Here is a 26,996-nt window from a genome sequence, read left to right as displayed (position 1 = left end):
GCAGGAAGGAGGGGTATCTCTGGTTTCATTGGAATGATGCAGCCCAAGGTCTCAGCGAGACCAAAGGGTGGCGGTCACAGCGAGTTGCTTGGGTGGCCGGAGCAGAAGGGTTACTGCCATCCAGTGGGCCTGGAAGGCAGAGCATCAAACCAGAGGATTCCTGTCCAGCCTTATGAGCTGATGGAACTTGACTTGCTGTGTCCAGACGTGCCTGGGACACCTCACTGTCTGACTCCTTCCAGCCTCCCATTGGAACAGCACTGTCTGTCTGGCCCCCATCCTGTCACTGTGTTTAAGAAGGACAGACTTGTGTGATTCCATGGGTCACAGCAAAATAGCCTCTGGACCTCTGGGCATGAAATCCATTCATGGGGCTCCATCCTCATGATGGAATCATCCTAACCCCACCTTACTGGGGATTAGTTTTCAACACAGGAGCTTCAGGAGGACATAAACACTCAGCCTACAGCAAGTCCACAATGTACAATCCCATTCACACAATGTTGGATCCAGGCTAAAGTCTAGTCACAGAAGCCGGCATCACCCTTAGTGGTGGTTCGGGGTGGGAGGGGCACTGGGGGCCTCCAGCGTGCTGAAGGGTGTTGGCCCGAGGGCTGGTTACACGTGTGCCTACTTTGTGAAACTTCATCCATCTGTATACTCATGACTTGTGCAATTTGGGGTATATAACTTATATTTTAATAAAAAGTTAACTAAAAATCAAAATCACACACACCAAAAAAGGTTACAAAGCAATGCACATAGTATGACCCATGCTTCTGAAAAATAAAGTATGTGCACAGAAACAGGATATACACCGACATTCATTTATTAAAAAATATTTACTGAGCATGTCCTATGTGCTGACCCATAACTTATCTGGAAGACGTTGCTACAAGTGGACTACCCCATGCAGAGCCCCACCACATGCATCGCACCTCCAGCTCTTGCGACGATCGGGGACCCCACGTCCGTGAGCTGAGCGATGAGCCGAGGGCAGGAAGGACACACGCACACACGAGGCATGAACATCCACCTTCACAGCACAGGGTTGACAAGCATGTCCTGTGAGCTCAGGACGGGCCTGGCTGAGGGACAGCGGGCCACCAACTACCCACAGTGGACACTGGAAACACAGCCCAGGTTTCAGGACGGGCAGGGCAGTGACAATGGTGGGTGTGGGCCCCGCGGTGCCGGGCGTACGGAGAGGACCCTGAAGCCCTGAGCCCGTGGGTGAGGGAGTCATCACCCCATCCTGGAGCAAGTCCATGGCTTTCCCAGGACATGCATCTGTCCAGGAGTGACTCCTCAGAGTCACGTATGTCCCCCAAGATGCAATGGACGTCGCCCACAGAGCTGCCCTGTCATCTCCAGATGGGAAAGACTTTCTCCCCAACCTGAGAAAGACAAAGGAAATGAAAACAAACCAATCAGACAGCAAACCATGTCAGTTTCATGAACATGCAGTATTTCCTAATAATAATTTAATATTGGACAAGAGGCCAGCATTCAGGTGAAGGCTTTTCTTTTAATGACAAGCATTTCAACTTTCAGCATAAAGCCAAGCACAAAATGGTTTGCTTGATTATTCTCTCTCCTGCGTGAACCTGAGTGAGGAAGAGGATTCTCAGTGGCCTCTGTGAGCCACGAGCCACAAGGCCCCGCCAGCCATGCTCACTTCAGCCTCAAACTGCAGCCTCAGCCAGGACTCGGCTCCACCACACATCCACGGGGGCCATGGCAAGGCGCACGCTGTGAGCAAGGCCGCACTATGGCCCAGCCCTCGTCTCTCTCTGCACCCGGAGTCTCCTGGTCTCTGGTCTTACTGACCAGCCAAGTCTCAGAGGGAGAACTTACCTCCCTGCACCACTGCTTCCTGTGACCAGGAGGGTCCACCTCCTGCCATGAGGATTAGAAAAACAACACAGACCAGTTCTGGCATGGAGCCTGCTGGGGTGGGAACAGGCACCCACCACTGTGACCCTCACAGACCCGCCACCTTCCGGGACAGCATCAGAGCACAAGACTCTAGAGCTAAATATCTTACTTTCTGCAATGAAGGGTCTTGTGCAGAAGTGATGGACCAGCTGAGGGTGACAGACATGTGTCGCCTCCACACGGGGTTCCTCTGCAACACCACTGCGCCCGTGACCACGTCTCCCACGAGGACAGGGACGGGCTCATCCATCATGAACAGCACCTGCTTCCAGTGAGTGGTGCTGCAAGACAGGGCGTGGCATCATCTAAGCCTGCCCCCTCTGGGGAGGCCATGGGACCCCCACACCCCCGCCCCAGGATCAGACGGCTGCACGGGACCCAGGTGGGGTCACAACCTGGCCGGAGAGGTGGGTGGATGCAGCTGTTGGATGCTGCTCAGATTCCCTGGTACTTGAGGTGGACAGGCCACAAGGGCATGTGGCCAGACACAGGTCCTGGCCCCTCTCTGGGTCAACCCAGCCTCCACGAGCTGGCAGAGCAGTGCCCACCCAAGGCCACCGACCCTAAACTGTGATGCCCACGGTCCTAATTCATGCTGTTAGAGAGAGATTCACACTCATGAAATTGTACCATAAAGAAGTCATTACTTCTCAAAAAAAAAAAAGTCATTACTTCTCTGAATTTGGTTGAGTGTGAGCAAGACAAGGGCAGCATTTGGGCAAGCAGGGACACCCCAAACTCTGCAAGTTCTATGGCTCGGACACACGAGTGCCTGGGGTGGGCCCAGTCACACCAGCACTAAGGTTCTCTGTGGCCTCTTTCCCTTCATCATATTCTCTCTGATGCACAGGCACCCCACCTCAGCCACAGTGGTGGTCTCCTTTCCCCAGCCCACATGTCCTCTCATCCCCACCCCCACACCACCTGTGTGCAGATGATCCCCACCCAACGCTCCAGTCGGAAACGTCAGGCACACCCGGTTCATGGGCCTGGGAGGAGGCCTGGCTGGAGTCCACTCTGGCCATTCAGCTCCTCCTCCTGCTCAACTTTCACAAAGGATGCCCAGGTCCTCCACGGCCCAAAGGCCACAGTGGGGTCTGACCCAGGCGGCCGCCACCCTCCCTGAGGTCTGCCAACCACATGGTGCAGGCGAGTAGCAGGGTCATGTGGAGGGGAATAGAGTCCGCACATGAAGGCAGTGCTCCAGGGGCTGCTGCGTCCAGCCCCATAGACAGACAACACAAGCTTGCATCCCCACATGCAGCAGCAGGCATGTAGCTCTGAAATGTTACTACATGAAAATCATATCTCAGGAAACATCTGCCTTCTCTGAGAGTCAGAGGAAAAGCCCCTGGAACTCTGAGCTGCGGCCTCAGTGAGGCCACGGAGAGAAGGTGGAAGCTGACCATCCAGGGCATCAGGGGCTCCCCTACCAGTGCAGGGGCCAAGGCGACCCGGACTCACCTCCACACACAGCCCTGCCCAGCACCCAGCACCACCCACATGCCCGGCCTCGGGCTCAGCCGGGTCTGGAGAGATTTGGGTCCATTCTGACACGTCTAGCTCTTTACATTCATGACTCTGTCAGGCCTCCTCTGTGGCCCACGGTGAGCGGGGTTGGCACACTCACGGGTGCAGCGGGCCGGTGCTCAGTACCAGCTGTGGCTCGTCCTCCTCCAGGTTCTGAAACTGGACACTGAACCAGGCTGTGAATCCATGCAGTGTGCCTGCCTTCTGTATGTCAAAGTGCAGCTCGCCTTTCATCATCTGTGTTCAAGGCAACGGGTGAGAAGTGGGTGCCGGTCCTGGGCGCATAGGACCCATGGGCAGCGGCCACCTCCACGTGGCCATCCGAGACCCACAACACCACCCTGGGCAGCCACACTGTCTACTTCAGTAGCTACGACACAAATCTGTAACTTGCTAATTTAGCCGGACATGTAAAAACCCCAGAGAAAGGAAATGTTACAGCTTGCATTCTGAACTCAAATGCTGCAGACAATCAGAAAAGTCTGGGGTAATCTAAGTCTCATTGGCCTGATTTTCTGTCCCCAAATCCAAGCAGGACACTTTCTCAATTCTCTGCACAAACAGGAAATTCCAGATTGAGTCTCTATGATCCCAACATGAATTGAAGCCTCAGGTTCAGTCTGCACGTGGTTTTGTATTGTAAGTTCCATAAGCAGGTCCCTTCACTTTGGAGGGACCCCTTAAAACGGGGTTGTCCAGAATCCACACACGCCACCTCATGGCCACAGATGGTAAGTAAGAGAATTGTAAGAATTTTGTCATCAGTGGGAGCTAAAAAACTTAGGGAAAAATTTTAATTCAGATCCTATCATGACACATAATTTATCTGAATTTGCACATGCTGAGAATATGAAATATAAATCTAAAAATAACTGAAGATGTTAAAGAGGTTAACTATAAAGAAAATAACCTAAAAATACTAAAAACAAAATCAGAATAGATTACAAAGACTGTGTGAAAATCAGTAGCAACAAATCTAACTCATTTATTTGAATGAATACATGGGGAAGGAAGGAAGGGTCATCTCTCCTCACCTCGAGGTCGGCGACCTGCACAGTTCTCATGTCCAACTGTAATATGGTGCATGGCTCAGAGAGACAGTCGTCTGGTTTCAAAATGTGGTTGTACTTGGGCTTCGAAAAAAACTCCTTAATTGCTAAAGATCTGGGGGGATAAAGTAAGTACTTAGCATCTGAGATGACGTAACCCCCATCTCAGGCTGTCACACTCCCTCCTCTGTATTAGCAGGAATCCTAACTCACCGCCTGTAGCCCTGAGAGCAAAAGGCAGGGCCAAGGAGGCCCGAGGAAGCCGGCTCTGATGGGCAGCAGCCGAGAGTGGGAGCCACAGGCACGTCCCTCTGTGTCCCACTCACATACCCAGAGGACATAGGAGCCACGGGAAACTAAATTTCAGTGAATGGTGTGAGAGAACACATCTCCTCCAAGGGGCCCACCAACGTCCCTGGGAAATGCACGGCCACAGCCCTCCCACCCCCAGACACTGCAGACCCTGCTCAGAGCCTCCTCTGCCCTCCCTGGTCACTTTAATTACCAGACATTAATACCAGGCAACACAAGGAGCCCCCTGCCCTTTCTAGATCTTCCCTCGCTCCCGCCACATCAGTCCTGCACGATCCTCAGAGCACCTGTCAGAGACTCCCCGCTCCATCCACTTCCGGATTTGGGTTAAGAATGCAACGACTCAACACGTGAGGGAAGATTCCATACCTCTACACTGATATTTTTTCTTTTTTTTTTTTTGAGTTTTTAATAAAAAACAGAAAGGCCCAGAGGTCCCCATCTTGCTGCCAAGCCCTACCTGGTCATCTGGCAGATGAGCAGCCATCTCTGATGAGGGGCCCTTACCTGGCCCCAGGACAACTGCAAGGCCTCCCCTTTCTGCCTCCTGGCGGCCTCGGAGGGCAGGCAGCCACATACATACACACATCATCCTTCTCAAGGAGGAAATGTGAGAAACAGGAGGCCCTTAGTGAGGAGACCATTTGTCAAAACCTGAAGCTCTGCCACAGGCATGACCGTAACTCAGAGACTGGGACAGCCACCACACATGCTGTGGCACTGCTTTCTGTGACAAAGGCCAGCAGGGACTTCACTAACACATTTTCTGGCCCTTATTAAACACTCATGGCTCTTCATGGGATCATCTGTCTGTTTTAATGGCCCACATTACCTGATGTTTCCTATCATGTTTGGGGCCTTATAAACAGGTCATTTCAATTCTGTTCTCAGCCTAAAGGCCGGGAAGGCAAAAGACAGACTTCTCAGTCATATGGACAAACTGAACTCCCAACGGTGAGGGTTTTCTGGCCCTGTGGCCTGCGCACCTGCAGGCAGGGAGCCTGACACTTGCCTGAGGGCACTGAGGTGAGGGTCTGGTCAGGGGTTCAGTCCCACAGGCTGGGAGCCCCACGCTCGCCTGAGGGCACTGAGGTGAGGGTCTGGCCTGGGGTTCGGTCCCACAGGCCGGGAGCCCCACGCTCGCCTGAGGGCACTGAGGTTAGGATCTGGCTGAGGGTTCATGCCCTGGAGGCCGGGAACCCCACGTTCGTCTGAGGGCACTGAGGTGAGGGTCTGGTCTGGGGTTCAATTCCACGGGCCGGGAGCCCCATGCTCGCCTGAGGGCACTGAGGTGAGGGTCTGGTCTGGGGTTCAATCCCACGGGCCGGGAGCCCCACACTCGCCTGAGGGCACTGAGGTGAGGGTCTGGCTGAGGGTTCGTGCCCTGGAGGCTGGGAGCCCCACGCTCGCCTGAGGGCACTGAGGTAAGGGTCTGGCCTGGGGTTCAGTCCCACAAGCCGGGAGCCCCATGCTCACCTGAGGGCACTGAGGTGAGGGTCTGGTCTGGGGTTCAATCCCACGGGCCAGGAGCCCCATGCTCGCCTGAGGGCACTGAGGTGAGGGTCTGGCTGAGGGTTCATGCTCTGGAGGTCGGGAGCCCCACACTCGCCTGAGGGCACTGAGGTGAGGGTCTGGCCTGGGGTTCAATCCCACGGGCCAGGAGCCCCACGCTCGCCTGAGGGCACTGAGGTGAGGGTCTGGTCTGGGGTTCAATCCCACGGGCCAGGAGCCCCATGCTCGCCTGAGGGCACTGAGGTGAGGGTCTGGCTGAGGGTTCGTGCCCTGGAGGCCGGGAGCCCCATGCTCGCCTGAGGGCACTGAGGTGAGGGTCTGGCTGAGGGTTCGTGCCCTGGAGGCCGGGAGCCCCACACTCACTTGAGAGGGCTGAGGTCGAACTCATAGGCGTTGTCCCAGAAGAGCACCTTGCTCCGGTAGTCCCTGTCGGCGCTGCAGGGCACCAGGTGCAGGGCGGCGGTGGTCGGCCAGATGACCCCGTCCTCCTTCAGCCAGGCGTCCCGGGCATACAGGATGGACTCGATCATGAACTCAAACTGCGCGGAGGGAGGCACACAGGAGACAGAGTGGCTGAGCTGGTGTCTGCTCCCCCCGCCACGGCACTCATACCCCGGGGACCGTCACGGACAGGACGAGCTGCCAGCTCACCAGAGGGTCTCTCTGACACCGTCACAACAGTGGTCACCGGGTTTAAGCCCACTGACCCACACTGCTCCTCGGAACTGGGCACGGCCAACGGTCAGGGAACTTGCCCTCTCGCCCACCCTGCCCACCCAGGAGACAGCTGTCACCACAAGCATTCTGGGATCTTAACTCTCAAACAGTATCACTCTGGTCTGAGGTATTCTCAGAACTTTCACCATGCTTTAAGTTGACCAAAGTCACTTCTCAAAAATGTGGAACAGCAAAGCAGGAGTGCCACGGAGGTCACGTGACCCATATGTCAAAAGTAGCAAGCGCCCCAAGAGCCCCTCGGGGGTGTTGAGTTTTGAGGATTCTTCATAAGTTCAGGGTGCACACTGTACATGTGAGTTGTAAATATTTTCTCCTAATCTTGGCCTTTCATTTTCTTAACATTGTCTTTTACAGAGCAGACTTTTTAATTTTGATGAAGTCCAATTTATCAACTTTTCCTTTAATAGAGTAATGTTTTGGAGTCACACCTAAAAACCCTTTGACTAATCGTGAACATTTGCTATGATTTCTTCCAAAAGTTTTACCGTTTTATATTTAAGCAATTAGATAAAATCAATTTTGAGTTCATTGTTCAGATGAGGTATAAGGCTTAAAGCTGAAGCCTTTTGTGGTTTATGGGCAGCCAACTCTTCCAATATAATTTGTTGAAAAGACTATCTTTTCTTCATTAAATTGACTTTGTTCCTCTGTTAAGAATCAGTTGACCGCATTTGTAGGAATCTACTATCCATTCTGTTCCACTGACTTACATGTCTATCACTTCACCAGGTTCACAGTCTTGACCACCAGAGCTTTATACTAAAGTCAGGTAGTACAGTTCTTCCAATTTTGTTCTTTTAAAAATTGTGGCATTTTCCTGGTGGTTATGTTGCTAAGACTCTGCGATCCTAATGCAGGGGGCCCAGGTTCAATTCCTGGTCAGGGAAATAAAATCCCACATGCCGTGACAAAGATCCCCAACTAAGATCCAGCACAGCCAAATAAATATTTTTTAAAAACTGTATCAGCTATTCTAGCCTGTTTGTGCTCAGTCATGTCTGACTGTGATCCCATGGACTACAGCCTGCCAGGCTCATCTGTCCATGAAATTTTCCAGGCAATAATACTGGGGTAGATTGCCATTTTCTTCTCCAGGGCTAGTTTATTTACATTGCACATAAATTTTACAATGACCTTATCTGTATCTACAAAAAAATCCTGCTTGAATTTTTACTGGAATTGTGTTAAATCTATAGAGGAACCTGGAGAGAAGGGGCATCCTTAATAGGCCGTCTCCAGCTCATGAACAATGCGGGTCATCAGCACTGTCGTCACAATCACGTGGAGTCAGCATCCAGAACTCGCACATGTTTTGTCTAGTGTCATCATTCTGGAGCCCCTGTAACGAGTCATGAACAGTGCTAGTGTATAAAAATGTGACTGGCTTTTGTAGGCTGACTTTGTACCCCATGATCGCCTTAAACTTGCTCACTAGTCTAGGAAAGTTTTTGGAGATTCCTTGGCATTTTCTACAAAAACAATCACATTGTCTGAGAACAGGGTTTATTCCTGTGCCTTCATTCTGTTTAGCTCCCATTTCTTCCTTCTCTCTTGCAATGGTTAGATTTCCCAGGACAATGCTGAATAGGAACAGGGGAGCACCCCTTCCCACTTCATTCCTGCCCTGGGGGAAGTTGCCATTCTGTCCTAACAAGTAAAAAGCCGCACTGAGAAGTCAACAACTCTTCTAAAATCCACTAAAAGAAATTAGGTCACAGAGCAAACGGCCACCCCCAAATTGGAAAAACTGAGAGACCTGTAACACGGTCCCTGACTTAACGATGGTTCAGCTTCATGACAGGGCAATGGGTATTCAGCAAAAACTACGCTTCGAATTTTGATCTTTTCCCAGCTAGTGATACACAGTGCAACACACACATGCCACACAGACCAAGGCCCCATCAGCCATGCAATCATGAGAGTGCACGGTCCACACACTGACAGCCTCTCCCTTTCAGGACAATATTCATTGACTATGTGAGACTTTCCACACTCGTTTTCAACAGGCTTTGGTTATGACTTTGCCCAACTGTAGGCAAGTGTGAGTGCTCTGAGCACGTCTAAGACAATGAGGCTCAGCTGTGACGCTCGAGAGCTGAGGTGTGTTACACGCATTTTGGACTCTGGTATTTTCAACTTATGACAGGTTTGCCAGGACGCAGCCTCACTGTAAGTCAAGGAAGAGCTGCACAGGGAATCGCAACTCACCAAAGCAGAAACACCTCTGGAACCAGGGAGAGTCAGGAAGGAAGCTGAACCGTGACTGACAGGCTGCTGGGGCTCAGCGTGGACAAGCTGAGGCCAAGACTCCGGGCAGGCCCCATCACAGGGTCCCCACAGTAAATACCAGAGAAAAGACCCAGTGCTTCTCACAAGCTCAAAAGAAACCACTGAAAATACGCCAGAGTATTCTGTTCTCCTTAACAGGGTCTGCCCTCAGGAGAGACTGCTTAATAGAGCCCAACCAGCTGGGGAAAGAATAATATCCAACTTGAGCATCCTCCAGTGATCCTTTCCCACCCAAAAGGGGAGAAAACTTGAGAAGCACCTGTGGGGTTCACAGTCCAGAGGTCCAGGATCACTCAACACTGAGACCCCAGAGCAACCCCCTCCATATCTCACCATCACATCTCTACAGGCCTGTTTACACAGACCCTTTATCCAGTCATCACACCTGGCTATCAGGAAAAAAACACAAGACATGAACAGTACAAGGGCCACAGCAAACCTTAGAACCAGATTCAGACACAGTAAAAGTGTCAGTCGCCCAGCTGTGTTAGACTACTTGCGACCCCGTGGACTGCAGCCCCCCAGGCTCCTCTGTCCATGGAATTCTCCAGGCAAGGATACTGGAGTGGGTTGTCATTCCCTTCTCCAGGGGATCTTCCCAACCCAGGTCTCCTGCATTGCAAGCAGATTCTTTACCACTGAGCCACAAAGGAAGACACCAGAAGGCAACTGTAATTATCAGGCTGGGAACTTAACAACTATGATTAATATGCTAAGGGATCTAATGGACAAAGCAGACAGCATGCAAAACAGATGGGCAATGTAAACAGGGAAATGGAAATTCTTAGAAAGAACCAAAAATAAATGCTCAAGAGCAAAACAATGTAACAGAAGTGGAGGATGCCTTTGATGGGCTCATTAGTAAGGGCCCTCAGCTGAGCAACAAGCCTGAGCTTGAGGAAATGAAATCAGAAACTGCCAAAGCTGAAAAGCAAAGGAAAACAGGCTGAAAAAGAGAACACACTGAAGGGCTACAGAACACAAAAGGTATAACAGATACAGAGCAAAAATACCAAGAGAAGGATGAGAGGCGGGAAGAGAAGAAACAGTTGAAAAAATGACTGAGAAATTCCCCAAATTAATGTCAACTCCGTTCATGGATCACAGCCTTGTCGTGGTGAAGGGGCTTGCATAACTCAATGAAGCTATCAGCCATGCCATGCAGGGCCACCCAAGATGGATGGTTCATAGTGGAAAGTTCTGACGAAACGTGGTCCACTGGAGGAGGGAACAGAAAACCACTGCAGTATTAGAACCTTACGTGGTGTCTTCCATGGTTCACACTGTCTGCTGAACCCAGGGTAAGTAAGGCACGAGCAGGGAGGTTGGAAGAAAACTCAAGGAGCTATAGGAGCTGCAGACATGTGTTTACTCTCTAATGGCGGGTGTGGCGGCAAAAAGGGTTTCTCAGGTGGGGCTTATATATGTTTCCAGAACAAAAGTGGTCCCTGACCAAGCAAGTACAACATAATGTGCATGCACAGTGCTATAAGTGATCTCCACTGTTACAAAACCATGTATTTACAAAACGTGGGATGCAAGACCCTGACCACGCCATCTTGGCTAATTTGCTCTTTCCCTACACATGGTTAGAACCTTATGAAGGACAACTGACTGGCTCAAAATTGGGAAAGGAATACAACAAGGCTGTATATTGTCACCCTGTTTATGTAACTTATATGCAGAATACATCATGCGAAATGCTGCACTGGATGACTCACAAGCTGGAATCAAGATTGTTGGGAGAAATATCAACAACCTCAGAGATGCAGATGATACCACTCCAATGGTAGAAAGCGAAGAACTAAAGAGTCTCTTGATGTGGGTGAAAGAGAATGAAAAACCTGGCTTAAAACTCAATATTCAAAAAACTAAGATCATGGCATCCGGTCTGATCACTTCATGGCAAACAGAAGAGGAAAAAGTGAAAACAGGGACAGATTTAATTTTCTTGGGTTCCAAAATCACTGCGAACAGTGAGTGCAGCCATGAAATGAAAAGATGCTTGTTCCTTGGAAGATAAGCTATGAGCAACCTAGACAGTATATTAAAAAGCAGAGACATTACTTCACTAACAAACATCCAAACAGTCAAAGCTATTGTTTTTCCAGTAGTTACGTATGAATGTGAGAGTTGGACTATAAAGAGGCAGAGTGCCAAAGAACTTATGCTTTTGAACTGTGGTGTCGGAGAAGACTCTTAAGAGTCCCTTGGACAGCAAGGAAATCAAACCTGAATATTCTTTGAAAGGACTGATGCTGAAGCTGAAGCTCTAATATGTTGGCCACCTGATGTGAAGAGCCAACTCACTGGAAAAGACCCTGATGCTGGGAAAGATTGAAGGCAGGAGGAGAAGGGGACAACAGAGGATGAGATGGTTGGATGGCACCACTGACTCAATGGACATGAGTTTGAGCAAACTCCAGGAGATGGTGATGGGAAGCCTGGCGTGCTGCAGTCCACGGGATCACAAAGAGTTGGACAAGACTGAGCGAGTGAACAACAATATCAAACATAAGCCCACAGATCCAGGCATGAAGAGCACTCCAAGCAGGATGAATGTGTGGTGGGCGGGGAGGGAAGTATAAAGAGGCATGTCATCTTCAAACTATAGAGACTCAGAAGATAAAGTCCTGGGAGAGGCTGGGGGAAAAACACCTACCTACTGAGGAACAAAGATAAAATTTCACCTGAATTCTCAGAAACCTTGAAAGCAAGAAGAGAGTGGAGTGAAATATTTAATATATTTCTTGGTCTTCTGTTGTTGCTTTTTTTTAAGCCACCCTGTGCTCATGTAGGATCTTAGTTCCCTGCCCAAGGATTGAACCTGGGCCCCTGCATGGGGAGCACAGGGCCTTAACCATTGGACGAAGTTAGGGAAGTCCTTGTGATTAAGGATCTTTGATGTTACTACTGCAAAAGGATTAGAACTCGCTGAAGGCTCAGATGATGGTTAGCATTTTTAGGCAATAATGTGTATTTTAATTAATATATGTACACTGTTATTTTAGATATAATGCTTATTGCACACCCTACAGTATAGGGTAAACATAACTTTATATGCGCTGGGAAACCAAAGTATTTGTGTGACTTGCTTTATTGCAATACATGCTTTATCATGGTGGTCTGGATCTGAACCTGCACTATCTCTGAGGTCTGCCTGTAGATCAGAAACGCAGGTCTACATAAAGAAAGGAAAGCACTAAAAGAGAAATAAGTGAAGATAAGGCTATAATTTTTATTTTTCCCATTCTTAATTAATCTAACAATTTAACAATGTAATCTAACAAATCTAACAATTTGTCCAAAATAATAGCAACACAGTACCTGACCCTGTATGTGTATTTATGCTTACATGTAACAAATTGAATGAAAATGCTGATACAAGGGACTGGAGGGAGAAGTTAGAATTATTTTGTTTTCATAAAGAACTCAGCTACCCATGAATCATCACAGTGTTAGATGAAAACAGACTTGAATCAGCTGTAATTATATTGGAAACTGTTGTGTTCTGTGACCAGTCATGACTGACTCTTTGCAACCCCTCCATGGACTGTAGCATTTCCCAGGCCACAAGACTAGAGTGGGTTGCCATTTCCTTCTCCAGGGGATCTTCCCGACCCAGGGATTGATCCTGGGTCTCCTGCACAACAAGTAGATTCTTTATCACTGAGCCACCAGGGAAGCCCTTGGAAACTGTAGGGCAACCAATTAAAAAAGGAAAACAGAACAAGTATAACTGATACGCTAAGAAAGGAGAGAAAACGGAGTCATATAAAATGCTCAATTAAAACATCAAAAGGCAGAACACCTAAATACATATGGAAAATTATATTAAGAGATCTGAAAAGAGAAATAGGCACACTATAATAATTGTAGGGGACTTCAATGCCCCATTTTCAACAACAGATAAATCATCCAGACAGAAATCTTAAGGCTCAATGTCATTTGCTGTCACTTTCCCAAATCTCTGCAATCTGTAAGAAGTGAGGACCAACATTCTTATTGTTCATATAAGTTAGTTCCTTACTATTTAAAACAAACTTCTTGCTGGAATCCCTGGTGGTGTTCCCCTCCCCTTCACCCATATGTCACTTCTCTGGGTTTTTACAGACACTAAACTTCAGGCCACATTTCACTGTAACATCTTAGGTCCCAGAGAGGGGGTGGGCCGAGGGTCCAAGGAGACATGGGCCTGCAGGCCCAGCTCCCACTCACCTCTCACTTGCCCTTGAGCACAGAGAGCTAGGCAAAACAGAAACCACTGGGCAAGATCAGCAAACTCCCCACCCCAACCCAGCTGAGACTGGGGAGGAACTCGGGAGAGCCTGGGCTTCAGGCCGGTCACCAAAATGCAAACTGGGGGGCTACGGAGAGGGGGCAGACCAGCTGGGGGAGGGACAGGCTCTGCTAGCACTGAAAACACAGCCTAACATCACGCACTGGGTATTCGCAGGTTCTCACAGAGAACAGAAATTTACGTAAATCACTCACCAGAAAGATACAAGCACTCTGACTTAGATTTCCCATAAAGGCATTTTTTTTTTTAATCCGTTAAAAATTCAAAATATTGAGCCAAGGTTCACACAAGAAATCACTGACCTTAGGAAAAAGTCAAAATTAGTCATGATGTACGAATATCCCAGAGCCCAAAGCAGCCACCCCAGCAGTCCCCACGGCCCCTTACCAACAGGCAGGTGCCCATCCACTCAGACACCAGCACGTCCACCTTCTCCGGCAGCACCACGTCTTCCACCTTCTGCTGAAACACGGTGATGATATCAGCAAAGCCGTTCTGCACGACCAGCTGCCCCGTGTGCTGGGCCATCTCACTGGCCTCCACTGCAAACACCTACACGGGACAGAAACACCATCCATGTGTGCCTCAGCCCCACACCACGGCCAGCCGTCCACTCTCCCCAAGCCCAAGTCACCAGCAGAGTCAGAACCAGCATCAGAGAAAGGAAAGGCAGCGTGCTGGACGGTGGCCAGTGGATGGTCACCCCGTCCCCTGATGGAGCCCCGGGAGGGCCTGCCTCTCACCCTGACTCCACCTTCTGTCAAAATGCAGGCATGGGGCTGCATGCAGGTGGACAGAGCCCCTGCACCCATGTGGGCCGCCCACCCAGCGAGTTACCAATCGGGGACCCAAGAAGTCCTGAATGCTACGTCTGGGTTCTGGCAGGATCGGGACTCGGGCAGTCACTGCGCTGCAGCTCCACTTGTGAGCCTCATCCACCTGCCTCGGGGCCACTGAGAGGGGCACCTCTGCTCGGCTCAGATGGGCTTTAAATGGCAGAGGACCAGAGCCCAGCGGGAGTCCCAGAGAGTGGTCCACCCTGACTCTGGCAGGGTCACATTTGGGGCGGGAGGATGCCGTGACACCAGGATAGCAGTCTACACAAGCTGCCCAGCCCTGACATGTTTCTAACATAACTGAAGTAAATATTTCACAAAACCTCCCACCAGTTTCAGCTCACTGTCCTGTCCTATTCCACTCTGTGCTGTTTGTGACTCATCAAACCCATACCATGGCCTCTGGCGGGCTCAGCCTTCAGAAACACGCTGCCCTTGTCATTAAGCAGTGGAGGTTTCACCAAGACCCTGCTCAGAAGCTTCCTACTCACGGCTCTGGGCTGAGCATAATGCGCACAGAAGAGGCTGATAATTCCAGTCCCACAGCCGACGTCCAGAATCACTTTGTCTTTCAGGGATTCTTTATTCTGCAGGATAACGCTATGGTACTTAGTTGTTCGTGGCTGGTCTGCCAACATCTCCAAGTGAAGTTTCTAGACGAAATACATGTGAAGGAAGGATCACTGCCTGTCATTAGAGCTACGCTATGCTCTGGCTTTGGACAGTCAGAGCGTGACCTGACCCGATAAAGCCCCACCACCCCATGCCTAAAAATATGAGCAAAAATCAGAAGACCAAAAAATACCAACAGATACAGATAAGAGTAGACAGTGAAGGAATGAGGCAGAAGCTTCTGGAACCCTTCCCATTCAGCAAGGTGCACCTCTCCAAGAGTCAGGTGAGCAAAGAAGCAGTTTGGACCTGGAGGTGGCGTGGACACAGGAGAAGTGGCCACATTTCTGACCTGACACAACATGGCCAAGATTCTCCAAGAGAGAATGGACGAGACTGGGAGAGGCTGCAGGAGGTGACAGCACCCCCCAGGAATCGAATGCATCCCCAAGGAGGCAGAGCAGGGCTCCTCCACACAGTTCAGGAAGCCACAGGGGGGCATCCCCAGCACCGCCCCCACACACCCGCCAAGGAGACCCAGCCCGAGCAGCATTTGGGGGGGTACGTGGTGACAGGGACCTGGCAACCCAGACCAGGTCAGTGCCAACAGGAGCCTGTGTGGGCCTCGCGAGCCCATGACCCCTCAGGGACAGACAGACAGAGGGAGACCACCAAAGTGGACTAAGTTGAGACCCAGATGTCCTGCCTGTGGGTCAGAACCAGGATACGGAACCCAGGGAAGAGGTGTGGTTGCATTTACCCAGATACAATACACTTCAGAGCAAAGAGCATCAGGTCATGACATGAACAGCAGACGACTGAGGATGGGGGTGGTGGGGAGCCTCTAGGTCAGAGCCACACAAGAATCACTGCAGCAAGAGAACATAACAATTCTAAAGGCTCCTGTGCCTCCACAACAGAGCTTCAAAACGCACAAAGCAGAAGCCAGGAGAAATGCAACAAGAAACATAAATTCACCATTACGGTCAGAGATTTCCAAACCCTTCTCTCAGTAACTGACAGAAGTAGAAAATCGTGAGAGACAAAGATGTGAACAACAGTTATCAGCTAACTTAATCCAACAGATAGGAACAGCACACTTCACCCAACTACTTACAATAATACACAAAAACACCTACAGATTCATCTAGAAAGGTACACAACCTTAAAACTTAAAGAGACATAACACAAGGGTTAAGAAATGAGGAGAGTTGGCGTATCATCACAAAGATGTCACTCCTCCCTAAATTCACACACACTTTTCATAAAACACATTAAAATGCCAACCAATGGGGTAGGGGCAAAGGGGGAGCACAACAAAACAGTAATAAAATTAGTTTCAAAAAATAAACAGATCAGGCCATGAAAATGCTAAAAATGTAAATCAAAACTGAGATACGTGTTTTTTGCCTTTAAGATGGGAAATCTTGTTTCAGCTGGCAGCTTTTTCTGCGAAGACCTGCAGGAAACGAACCCTCTGCGCCGCTGGGAGGCACACACTCGACTGACCTTCTCGGCGGGTGGCTTGGCTTGATCCACCCCAGAAAAACTCATACACACATCCCTCAAACCCACCAAGTGGGTATCTAGTAAAGGGGAGCAGGATTCATGTAGGAAGACATCCACTACAGCATTGCTTGGCATGATGAAAAGCAAACATGATCCTTTTAAAATCAACACACTGGAGCTACTGAAAAGAACAAACTTTCAAAACAGTACAGCTAGGTGAGAAAGGTGACAAGTGTATCGGGACTACTCCTTTTCTATAAATTTAAAAGAATGAAACAGATGCAGCTTAGACTTGAAAGAAGTATCTACACTGCTGTTGGAAGAAATCTCACAGAGGAGACAGACCTCAGCTTCTCATTAACTCTTTCTTACTAGATGGAAACCTCTAAGCATGTACACAGTGGCAGATTTTCTCTTCTTAGGCTCCAAAATCAGTGTGGATGGTGACAGCAACCACGAAATGAGAAGACGCTTCCTTCTCATAAGGAAAGCTATGACAAACATAGACAGCATATTAAGATACAAAGACATCACTTTGCTAACAAAGGTTCATATAGTCATGTATGGATGTGAGAGTTGGACCATAAAAAAGGCTGAGCACCAAAGAATTGATGCTATTGGATTATGGTGCTGGAGAAGACTCCTGAGAGTCCCTTGGACAGCAAAGAGATTAAACCAGTCAATCCTAAAGGAAAGCAATCCTGAATATTCATTGGAAGAACTGATGCTGAAGCTCCAGTACTACGGCCACCTGATGCAAAAAGCTGACTCATTAGAAAAGACCCTGATGCTGGGAAAGACTGAGAGCAGGAGGAGAAGGGGACAACAGAGGATGAGATGGTTGGATAGTATGAATTTAGACGTGAATTTGAGCAATAGGACGTGAACTTGGGCAATCTCCAGAACCTAGTGAGGGACAGGGAGGCCTGGAATGCTGCAGTCCACGGGGGTCACAAAGTGTTGAGCATGACTGGACAAGCATGTACACGCATCGACGGTTTTTCATTTACTTTAACATTTTTAATGATCCAATATGATGGGGGCTTCCCAGGTGGCTCAGTGGTAAAGAATCTGTCTGCCAATGCAGGAGATGCAAGAGATGAGGGTAAGATCCCTGGGTCATGAAGATCCCTTGGAGCGGGAAATGGCAACCCACTCCAGTATTCTTGCCTGTGAAATCCCATGGACAGAGCAGCCTGATGGGCTACAGCCCGTGGGATCACAGAGAGTTGGACACCACGGAGCACATACACATGCACAATACTTATCTACAAAAGGGACGATGAAAAGCACCTGGAGATTTTACCTGACAGAGCAACAGTGCAAACACTCTCGCACCCACACCCACTCTGAGCCCTGCCAGCACCCCAGGCTTCCCCCCTGGCCTCGCCAAACACAGACCCTCTTTACCAGTACTGCTACTGCTGCTGAGTCACTTCAGTTGTGTCCGACTCTGTGCGACCCCATCCCTGGGATTCTCCAGGCAAGAACACTGGAGTGGGTTGCCATTTCCTTCTCCAACGCTTGTAACCATCATCCAAATTCTAAGGGGAATCCAGTCCCTGATCTCCAGATCCACCACTTCTATACACATTCACAAACACCACCTTTTAACATTGTTTTGTAACTTTACAGAATTGAATCTACCATATTTGCAACGTTCATCATTCAAGTATCTATTTTATTTAGTCTAAAATATAAAGAGCGCTGTCTGGACCATAGGACTTTGGGTCTTTATTTACACTGAAAAAAAAACCAAACTAATAAGCTAGTTATTTATAGGTAATACTATTGATCTATATTGTTTTACATTTTATTTTTACAGTAAAATTTGCTACTTTTAAACACTGAGAAAAGTTTATAATTCTATTGCTCAGACAGTATCTCTAACCAGGAGTTGGTACATTATAGCCAATCCAGTCCATCACCTGCTTTGGCATGGCCTGCAAGCCAGGATTGGCTTTTACATTTTTAAATGGTTTTTAAAAATCCAAAAACACGACACATGAAATCATATGGAAGGCAAATTTCAGTGTCTATAGATAACGTTTTATTGGAACGTAGACCTGATCACTGAAATTTTTAAGGCTGCTTCAGCACTTGGATGGCAAAGCTGAGCAGCTGAGCTGAAGAAAACATCTGCAGGCCCCACTCTGAACAGTTAAGCTGAAGCCCAGAAATTATTTTTAAAGTTAGAACCTAAAACCAGAGAGCGGCAAGCGGCCCCGCCTGGCTGGGCGGGCAGGAGGCAATACCAGGGTTCCATAGCTGCCGAAGTACTCCTCATCCTGCCAGGAATCCTCGGGATCCCAGTCCTCTAGCTGCTTCCCCAGGTGGTTCGCCGGGATGTACCCACAGCAGCCCGCACGCTCGCCCCACCACCAGTCCGCAGTGGTCTGTCTCAGGACGAGGATCTTTTCTCCTCTCAAAAAGCTGAGCTAGAGAAACATATATAGAAATGAAAACTAAAGAAAAACCTGCAGTTGGTATTTCAGTTGTGGCTCAGGGATCAACCCCCATCACTGGTCCCAAATCACAGCAAGTGCAATAAGGAGTCAATGGGAAGGACATCAACTGACAGTTTATGAAAATCACACTAGGATTTTGAGATTTCTGTGGAAATCTACAAGAAACAGAAGCAGACCTTAACAAGAAAGATCAAACATTTTCAAACAGCTTGAATTTCTTAGAACAGAATTTCTAACATTCCGTTCACTGTAACTCAGTTAAGTGGTAGCTGATTCAGTTGCTAGAGGCTTATGCTAAGAAATTACTATTACAAAGTAAAGAAAGCGGCATTCAAGTAGATGTTTTTATTTTACATCCAATTTTCCTTAACTAAATAGGTTACAAGGAAGGGTTTCAAACCAGAAAGTGAAGCAGGCACCTCCTCCCCCACCCCATCCCTCACCCGAGGATCCTACACATCAGGCTCGGGACCTGAATATGTTAGGCTGGAAGGGTCACCGGCGGGTCTTCTGTTGCTGTGAAGTATCTGAATACCTCTTTATTTAGGTCTGCTTACTTCTGCAAATTTTATATCTAATCCTGCCACCGAACAAGCTGAACCCACAAAGAATAAACCCATGGCTACCTGCGTCTCGTCTGTGGCAGAATAGTCTGCGATGGCCACGAACTCCTCCGGGTGCACCGCCCCCTGGAGGCACTCCTCCTCAGCCTGTGTGGTAGGGTCCTCCTCCTGCTCGGAGCAAGCGAGAAAGGCATGTGATGGGGGCAGCCTTCCCTCTCCCTGCCTCTCTCATCTGTCACTCTTCATCTCTCTACACGATTCTTTCCCGCTCACTCTCCTCCCATTCAGCACCTCTCACTGCCGCTGGCTCCCCACCATCCCCTACCCTCAGCTGCCTGCTGTCCATGTAGAGCATGCTGCAGCAGGAGGGCCCCACACCTCTCCTGCTCATGCACACTTGTGGCCGCATACATGCATACACACTCAGTTTAGTTTTTCTATTGACATCGCTTTCTGTCAAAGATTTCACAGCCACTTTTTAAATTTTTTCTTTTTTCACTCACATAATACCTTGTGGGGCAACTCCCCACCTGCAGAACTCCAACTGATAATGTTCAGTGGCTACTTAACATTGCACAGCAGAATTTTGCCTGAGTCTTCAGTCGTCCTCGACTGATGGACTTTCTTTATGTTCCCAAACATCTGCGCACATTTTATCCTGACCCGATGACATTTTATCTTTATGGGATAGACTGACATGGCTGAAACACAGGCACAGTTTTCATCAAGCATCTGTCAGGTTCTTTCCATAAAGGGTAAGGCACTTCGCCAGTGGTGCATGGAGTAACCGACGTGAGTTTTTGCAGAGTGGTATGTGTAAAGACTCCAGAAAGGGTAAATATGTGAGGAAACACTATTATTTACACTTGATAAAGAAGACTTCTGATAGTACAGAGAAACAGTAATAATTTATTGTGGGGTTTATAACATATATAGAAGTAAAATATGTTGCAACACAGCACAAAAATAGGGGCTGGTAAATGGAACTAATTTGGAGGATTCTTACATTGTGAAAAGGTCAAAAAAAAAAAAAAGACTGAGATAGGTTAAGGATACACAACGTAATTTCTTGGGTAACCACTAGAATGACATAAAAAGGTACTGCTAAAAAGTCGATTGAGGAGATAACATGGAATTATAGAAAATATTTTATTAATCTAAAAGGCAAGAATGGAGAAAGGTAAAAAGGAAGAACTGTGACAAAAAGGAAACAAACAGCAAGATGTTAGACTCATTATGCTAAATGTTAACGGACTGAACACTAATTAAATGGCAAAAATTACCTAACAGGAAAATAATAGACACAACTACAGGCTCTTTACAAGAGGAATACTTTAAATATACAGAGTTAGACTAGTTGAAAATATAGATATATATGTGTCTGTGTGCCATGCAAACACTAACCATAAGAAAGCTGGTACAGCTATATTAATATAAGACAAAGTAGATGCTAGGCAAGAAGTATTAATAGGTAAAAAGAGAGACTTCATAAAAATAAGAAGGTCAACTAATCTAGTAAACAAATACTAATCTAAACATATGTACCAAGTAACAGAGATTCAAAATATATGAAGCAAAAAGTGATAGATCCAAATGAAGTAACAAAAAAAAGACAAATCCACAATCACAGCAGAGATTCTTGAAACTCATCTCTCTCAGTAGTTGACAGAACCAATGGACAAAACATCAGACAGAATCCAGAGATCTGAGCAATATTAATGACCCATATGACGGTGATGACACCCTGATGGCTCAGCTGGTAAAGAATCCGCCTGCCATCTGACAGTGACAACACTGGACACTACACCCCACAACTGCAGAATAACTTAGTCTCTGAAAGTGTACACGCAACATCCAAGGTCACACAGGGTCTTACAATGAGACCACAAAGCTTACAACGAGACCAGTGTAAGGCCAAATAGGCCTTACAATGAGACCATAAAGCAGGCATGAGTAAATTTCCAAAGACTGAAATGTTGCATTTTCAGACCAAACATAAGTAAAACCAAAAGTAATAACAAAAATATAAAATTTCCCAAATGTCTGGAAATTAAGCAACATACTCTGGATAGCCCAGAAATTTTCAAATTTCCACCACTTTGGTAAGTTCGAAAAAGCTCACTCAAACAATATCATATATTGCTCAAAGATGCCTACATAAGGTATAAAAGTATAAAAAATGGTCCAGAAACACAAAGATCAATTCATAATTTATAGTAGTGTTTGCCCTTGAGATAGAAGAAGAAGAATGGGACTGGAGAAGACTTTATTCATGGTTTTTTCATTCATTCATATATATATATATATACACACATACTTATATTCTGAAGTAAATATGACAAAATGTTAGCAAGTTTCCATTTCTCTGTAATATGTAATTCTTTGCAGTATTATTCTATAAATACTGTCACCCTGCTTCTTTAACTTATATGCAGAGTATAGCATGAGAAACGGTGGGCTGGAGGAAGCACAAGCTGGAATCAAGATTGCCGGGAGAAATATCAATAACCTCAGATATGTAGATGATACCAACCCTTATGGCAGAAAGCAAAGAAGAACTAAAGAGCCTCTTTATGAAAGTGAAAGAGGAGAGTGAAAAAGTTGGCTTAAAGCTCAACATTCAGAAAACTAAGATCATGGCATCTGGTCCCATCACTTCATGGCAAATAGATGGGGAAACAGTGGAAACAGTGGCTGACTTTATTTTTGGGGGCTCCAAAATCACTGCAGATGGTGACTGCAGCCATGAAATAAAAAGACGCTTACTCCTTAGAAGAAAAGTTATGACCAACCTAGACAACATATTAATAAGTAGAGACATTACTTTCCCAAAAGAGGTCTAGTCAAGGCTATGGTTTTTCCAGCAGTCATGTATTGATGTGAGAGTTGGACTCTAAAGAAAGCTGAGCGCAGAAGAATTGATGCTTTTGAACTGTGGTGTTGGAGAAGACTCTTGAGAGTCCCCTGGACTGCAAGGAAATCCAACCAGTCCATCCTAAAGGAAATCAGTCCTGAATATTCATTGGAAGGACTGATGTTGAAGCTGAAACTTCAATACTTTGGCCACCTGATGTGAAGAACTGACTCATTTCAAAAGACCCTAATGCTGGGAAAGATTGAAGGCCAGAGGAGAAGGGGACGACAGAGCATGAGATGGTTGGAAGGCATCACCGACTCAATGCACTTGAGTTTGAGTAAACTCTGGGAGTTGGTGATAGGGAGGCCTGGCGTGCTGCAGTCCATGAGGTCACAAAGAGTCAGACACAATTGAGCGACTGAACTGAACTGATTCTATAAATGTTCCAGTACTTTTTAATTTCTCAAAAAAAGAAAATTAAGACATCCACAAAATTAAAACATTTTATGATAATTTTAAGAAACAGATAAGTGAAATGATCCAACTACAAATAAAATTTCTATATATAAAAACCACATGAATTTAGAACAATAATTAGAATGAAAAGAGAAAAAAAGAAATGTCAAAATTGATATCAAAGACATGAAATGTTTTTTTAAAACATTATTTATTAATTATTGATTTTTAATTTTACATAATCAACATTCCTTGAAATTTAAGGTGACTTTTTTTTTTTTACTGTTAACTTGAATGATACATGTTACAAGCAGAAAAGCAGCATAAATATATAAATCTTTTCTAATATCCAACCTGTGTCTAACATATTCTGTCTGGGATGTTTTTAACAACTAAAAACAAACCTGTGCTTGCTTCCAGCTCAACCCTAGGTTCCTGGGAGGTGTTTACAATGCCCAATTCAGAATGTCCTATGTGACCTCACAGTGTATTTCCTCTGTTTAAGCAGCCCCTGGTGGTGGCCACCTTCCAAGGTCCAAGGAAATCATTATCACTCCGTGATTGAGTGAGCTCCACTCTCTGTAATGGTCCCAGTCTTTAAATACAAGTTCTCAAATAGCAGCACCGAAATTACCTGCAACTCACTTCTGGGGCAGTCACCTGGTGTTGCCATGGTTCCTTTGGGATCTGTACATAACTGCTGCTTTAATGTTTCATTTTCCCCTTCATTTCTATTTTTTAAAAAAGAGAGAATGAGAAAATGCTTGTTACATTGCATCATAATGTTCACTTATCTTTTAAGGTCCATGAAAAAGGTCTTCTACCAAATGGAAGTAAACGCAAAAAATGTGAAGAATAAACAGAAATGAAATTTATAAACACAGCTCTTATTAAATCAACTGAAAACATTTAAAATTAATGAACTCCAAACAGTGTATATTTTCATCAGTAGCCTGCAAAGTGTTAAATGTTTATTGGCCAAAGCCTGTTACTTTCTGTTAGATCACTGGGCAAATTTAAAACAATAAATTGATGTCAACCCTTAACTTGGAACCCTGACAACTGTGACTCCAATTAAAATTTTGTATCTGGGCTTTAAAGTGTTTCCACTAACAGAAACCAAGGTCTGCACCTCCCAGAGACTTTTCAGTTTCAATCTTATTTTTCCAGTGACAATGTTACTCACATTGTGCTCTGCGATGGATGTGTTTTTTCAATTACACAGCAGTTCCTCGTTTAAAATGAGTGCTTCACATTATCAATCAATACCTAGTACTTGTTTCTGTGACGTTTATAATTACAAATACTAATACACAAACACTGCATTTTCACTGGAAACTGCACTGAGGTCAGGATGGGGCGGGGCCGGAAGATGAGGCGGGGCCGGACCGATGGCTGGGGTCAGGGTGGGCGGGGCGGAATATAGGGCGGTGCTCGGCTAAGGGGCGTGGCAGGGTTGAGGGAGAGGGCCCTGAAGGGCAGGTGGCCCTTGGGCTGGAGACAGAACTAGGTGAAGGGAGGATGAAGGGAGGGGCGGGGCGTGATGCGAAAGAGGAACAGGTAGTGGGGGTAGAGAATGGGACCTGTCCTCGGAAAAGGTGGCTCCGGACGCCAAAGACTGACGGGGAAGTGGGCGTGGCTGTGGGAGGGGCGGGCACTGTGGGCGTGGTTGGGGAGATAGCGGGGCAGTGAGGCAAAGGGTGCGGTGTCGTGGGCGTGGCGCGAATGGGGGGCGTGGTCTGGTGGGCGGGGCGCCGAGCCCGCGGTCGGGGGCTAGCAGAAGCAGGAAGGCGCCGGGAGCCCGGGAAAGAGAACGGCGGCGTGGTCCGCCGGCTGACGCACACCTCGGGAGAGGAGCCCCCCCCTCCTTTGGCATGCCCAGCTTTATGCGCGGTCCAGCCGCCCGAGCTGCCCACGGGAAGCCTACCTCAGTCGCGTTTCTCCGCTGAGGTCGGCGACCACACCTACGGAACGGAGTGGAAGCCGGCATCCACCAAGAACCCAAGCCACCGCCCTCTCTCCGCGCAGGCGCTCTGTGAACAGACTGCCCGCCCCAACCCCGTCGTAGAAGGCGCCACCCTGGAACCGGCTCCGCGAGCATGCGCCACCGTCCACGCCCACCCCCTTGTCTGGAGAGTGAGCCAACGCCCTGAACTGCGCAGGCGCGGTGCGCTCGGGCGCATCTCGGTGAAGACTGTCCTGGGTGGAGCTCCCTGCGCAAACTCATTTTGAGGTCCTGCCTTTGGTTGTCGCGCGAGCTCCAGCTCTGCGCTCGGATGCCGGCTCGTGTTCGAGCTCTCGTCCCATGGGGCGAGGGGGTCAGACGGCGTAGGGTGGGCGACGTCCTGGTCCGGGGTCAGAAACCGGCTGGGAGTGACAGAAATGGCTGATTTCCGCCGGAGCAGGACCGGGAAAGCTTTCCTGTGCTTTTCTTGTAATAATTCAGTAACGTTTCCAACCACACGGTGAAGTGTAAATCCTGTGTCATTCTTTCCAGGGCAGGGGGCGGCTGGAGCTGGGAGCTGGAAAGGTAGAAGGAAGTGGTCAAAATCCTAGAGAAAGTAGGGCGGCGGGGGCCGGGGTCGGGTAGACGGTGTGAGTGGGTGTAGGTGTCAGACTAACAAGATGACGTTTCGGCGGCTATATGCTGGTGATCATTGCACAGAAATGTGAACTATTTAATACCATTGACTGTAGATTTATAAATGGTTAACGTAATAAATTTGTGTATTTTATAATTGAAAAACAGCAGGAACACAAATTAGCAGTATAAGAAATGAAAAAGGAAGTACAGATGCTATAGATTTTTTTAAAGATAGTAAACTGATATTAGATTCCTTGAACAACTTGCCAAAACTGAACAGGAATAGTTAGATAAGCTGCATGATTCTAGATCTTCTAAAAGAAATGATTTCATAATTTAAAATCTTGCAACGAATACTCCAGGAGCAGATGGCTTCACTATTAAATGCTTCCAAACATATAAGTAAAAATAATAATAGTTTTACACAAGTTCTTCCGGAAACTAGAGAATACTGAAATACTTCTTAACTGGTTCTATGAGACCAGCATCGTCCTGTTATAAAATACTAGTTGAGGCAGAAAGAAGTTAAAATGGCTGCAACAGAGAGCTTCACTCAGCATGCAGTTCCACAGTTAAGGCGTGGACCACAGCAGCTGAAGGACAGTGCACCCTGAGAAGATTTCAGGGTTTGGCAGTCTACGGTTTGGATACACAGGCCTCTAGATCCACATCTCAGGAAGAATTTGAGTGACCCAGATCCCTGCATCCTCCCATACATAGAAAAGTACTAAAATCACAAACGAGATATCTGTTCTTTGTGATTAACAGTAATGTTTTACCAAGATACATGCTTGACTCTTTCTATTCCCAAGCCAAAATCATATATAAACTGGCTTCTCCCTTAGTCTTTGGAGCAGTTTTCTCAGAGCCACTAAGAGGCTGTCTCCCAAGCTAGAGTGCTCAGCAAGACCCTGACTAAAGTTTAAACTCACAACTTTTATGTTGTGTGTCTTTCTTTAACTGAGCATAGCAAAAATAATCCAATAATATATAAAATGATTATCATGACTGAGTGTGGTTTACACTAGAAATGACTGTAAGGCATAGTTCCGGCGAGGCAGAAAAGGAAAGACGACCTCAACAGAAGTAGGTTACCTTTATTCAGGCAAGGAGGGGCGACAGTCGGCCAAAATACCAGGCTGAGCGCGGAAAGGGATCAGGGAGGCTTCATACTTATAGGGAGGTTTGTGGAAGCGATAAGGGAAACGTCAACCAAGTGGGATATTTTGAGTATTCTTTTGTTGAGATGACACTTGTAGTTGGGCAGGGGGTGATAAGTCTTCGGGGCGGGTGTAGGGGGTGGAAGGTTTCTGGACAGGGGGTGATAAGTCCCAGATAGATGCAACTGGCCTGGAGCATCAGGATGGAACTGAAGTTATGCTTTGTTTTCTCTGAAGTTAGATGATTCAGCAAGGGGCCTTTGAGACTGTTGTTCTCTTTTCT

General features: G+C 47.4%; 1 protein-coding gene across 2 annotated transcripts; it reads right to left on the bottom strand.

Moving 5' to 3' along the window:
- Positions 1-823: 823 nt before the first annotated feature.
- Positions 824-25,213, bottom strand: PRMT2 (protein arginine methyltransferase 2). 2 transcript variants are annotated; one of them, XM_065943184.1, is made up of 11 exons: positions 24,897-25,213; positions 23,595-23,700; positions 19,720-19,821; positions 18,881-19,063; positions 14,996-15,157; positions 14,056-14,220; positions 6,705-6,880; positions 4,503-4,632; positions 3,569-3,705; positions 2,048-2,219; positions 824-1,397 (listed from the first exon to the last, which is right to left on the bottom strand). In XM_065943184.1, exons 2-11 carry the CDS (start codon positions 23,640-23,642, stop codon positions 1,365-1,367), a joined length of 1,308 nt encoding a protein of 435 aa, XP_065799256.1. In that variant the 5' UTR covers positions 23,643-23,700; positions 24,897-25,213; the 3' UTR covers positions 824-1,364. The 2 variants fall into 2 exon arrangements, with proteins under 2 accessions (XP_065799256.1, XP_065799257.1); XM_065943185.1 differs by having other exon boundaries at positions 19,720-19,827; positions 23,604-23,700; positions 24,897-25,211.
- Between the last annotated feature and the right edge of the window lie 1,783 nt (positions 25,214-26,996).

The sequence above is a fragment of the Muntiacus reevesi genome, chromosome 8, assembly GCF_963930625.1.
Source record: "Muntiacus reevesi chromosome 8, mMunRee1.1, whole genome shotgun sequence".
NCBI classification, from domain to species: Eukaryota; Metazoa; Chordata; class Mammalia; order Artiodactyla; family Cervidae; genus Muntiacus; species Muntiacus reevesi.
The sequence above is the reverse complement of the archived record's forward strand: the minus strand, read 5'-3'. Positions and strand labels throughout refer to the sequence as shown.

Excerpts from the sequence above, each read along its gene's own strand:
- PRMT2 (XM_065943184.1), bottom strand. The coding sequence starts at position 23,642 with ATGGCAACACCAGGTGACTGCCCCAGAAGTGAGTTGCAGGTAATTTCG. Across the intron at positions 4,633-6,704 it reads TTCGACCTCAGCCCTCTCAA|ATCTTTAGCAATTAAGGAGT; the intron begins GTGAGTGTGGGG and ends TTATCCCCCCAG. Across the intron at positions 3,706-4,502 it reads TGCAGGTCGCCGACCTCGAG|ATGATGAAAGGCGAGCTGCA; the intron begins GTGAGGAGAGAT and ends CCTTGAACACAG.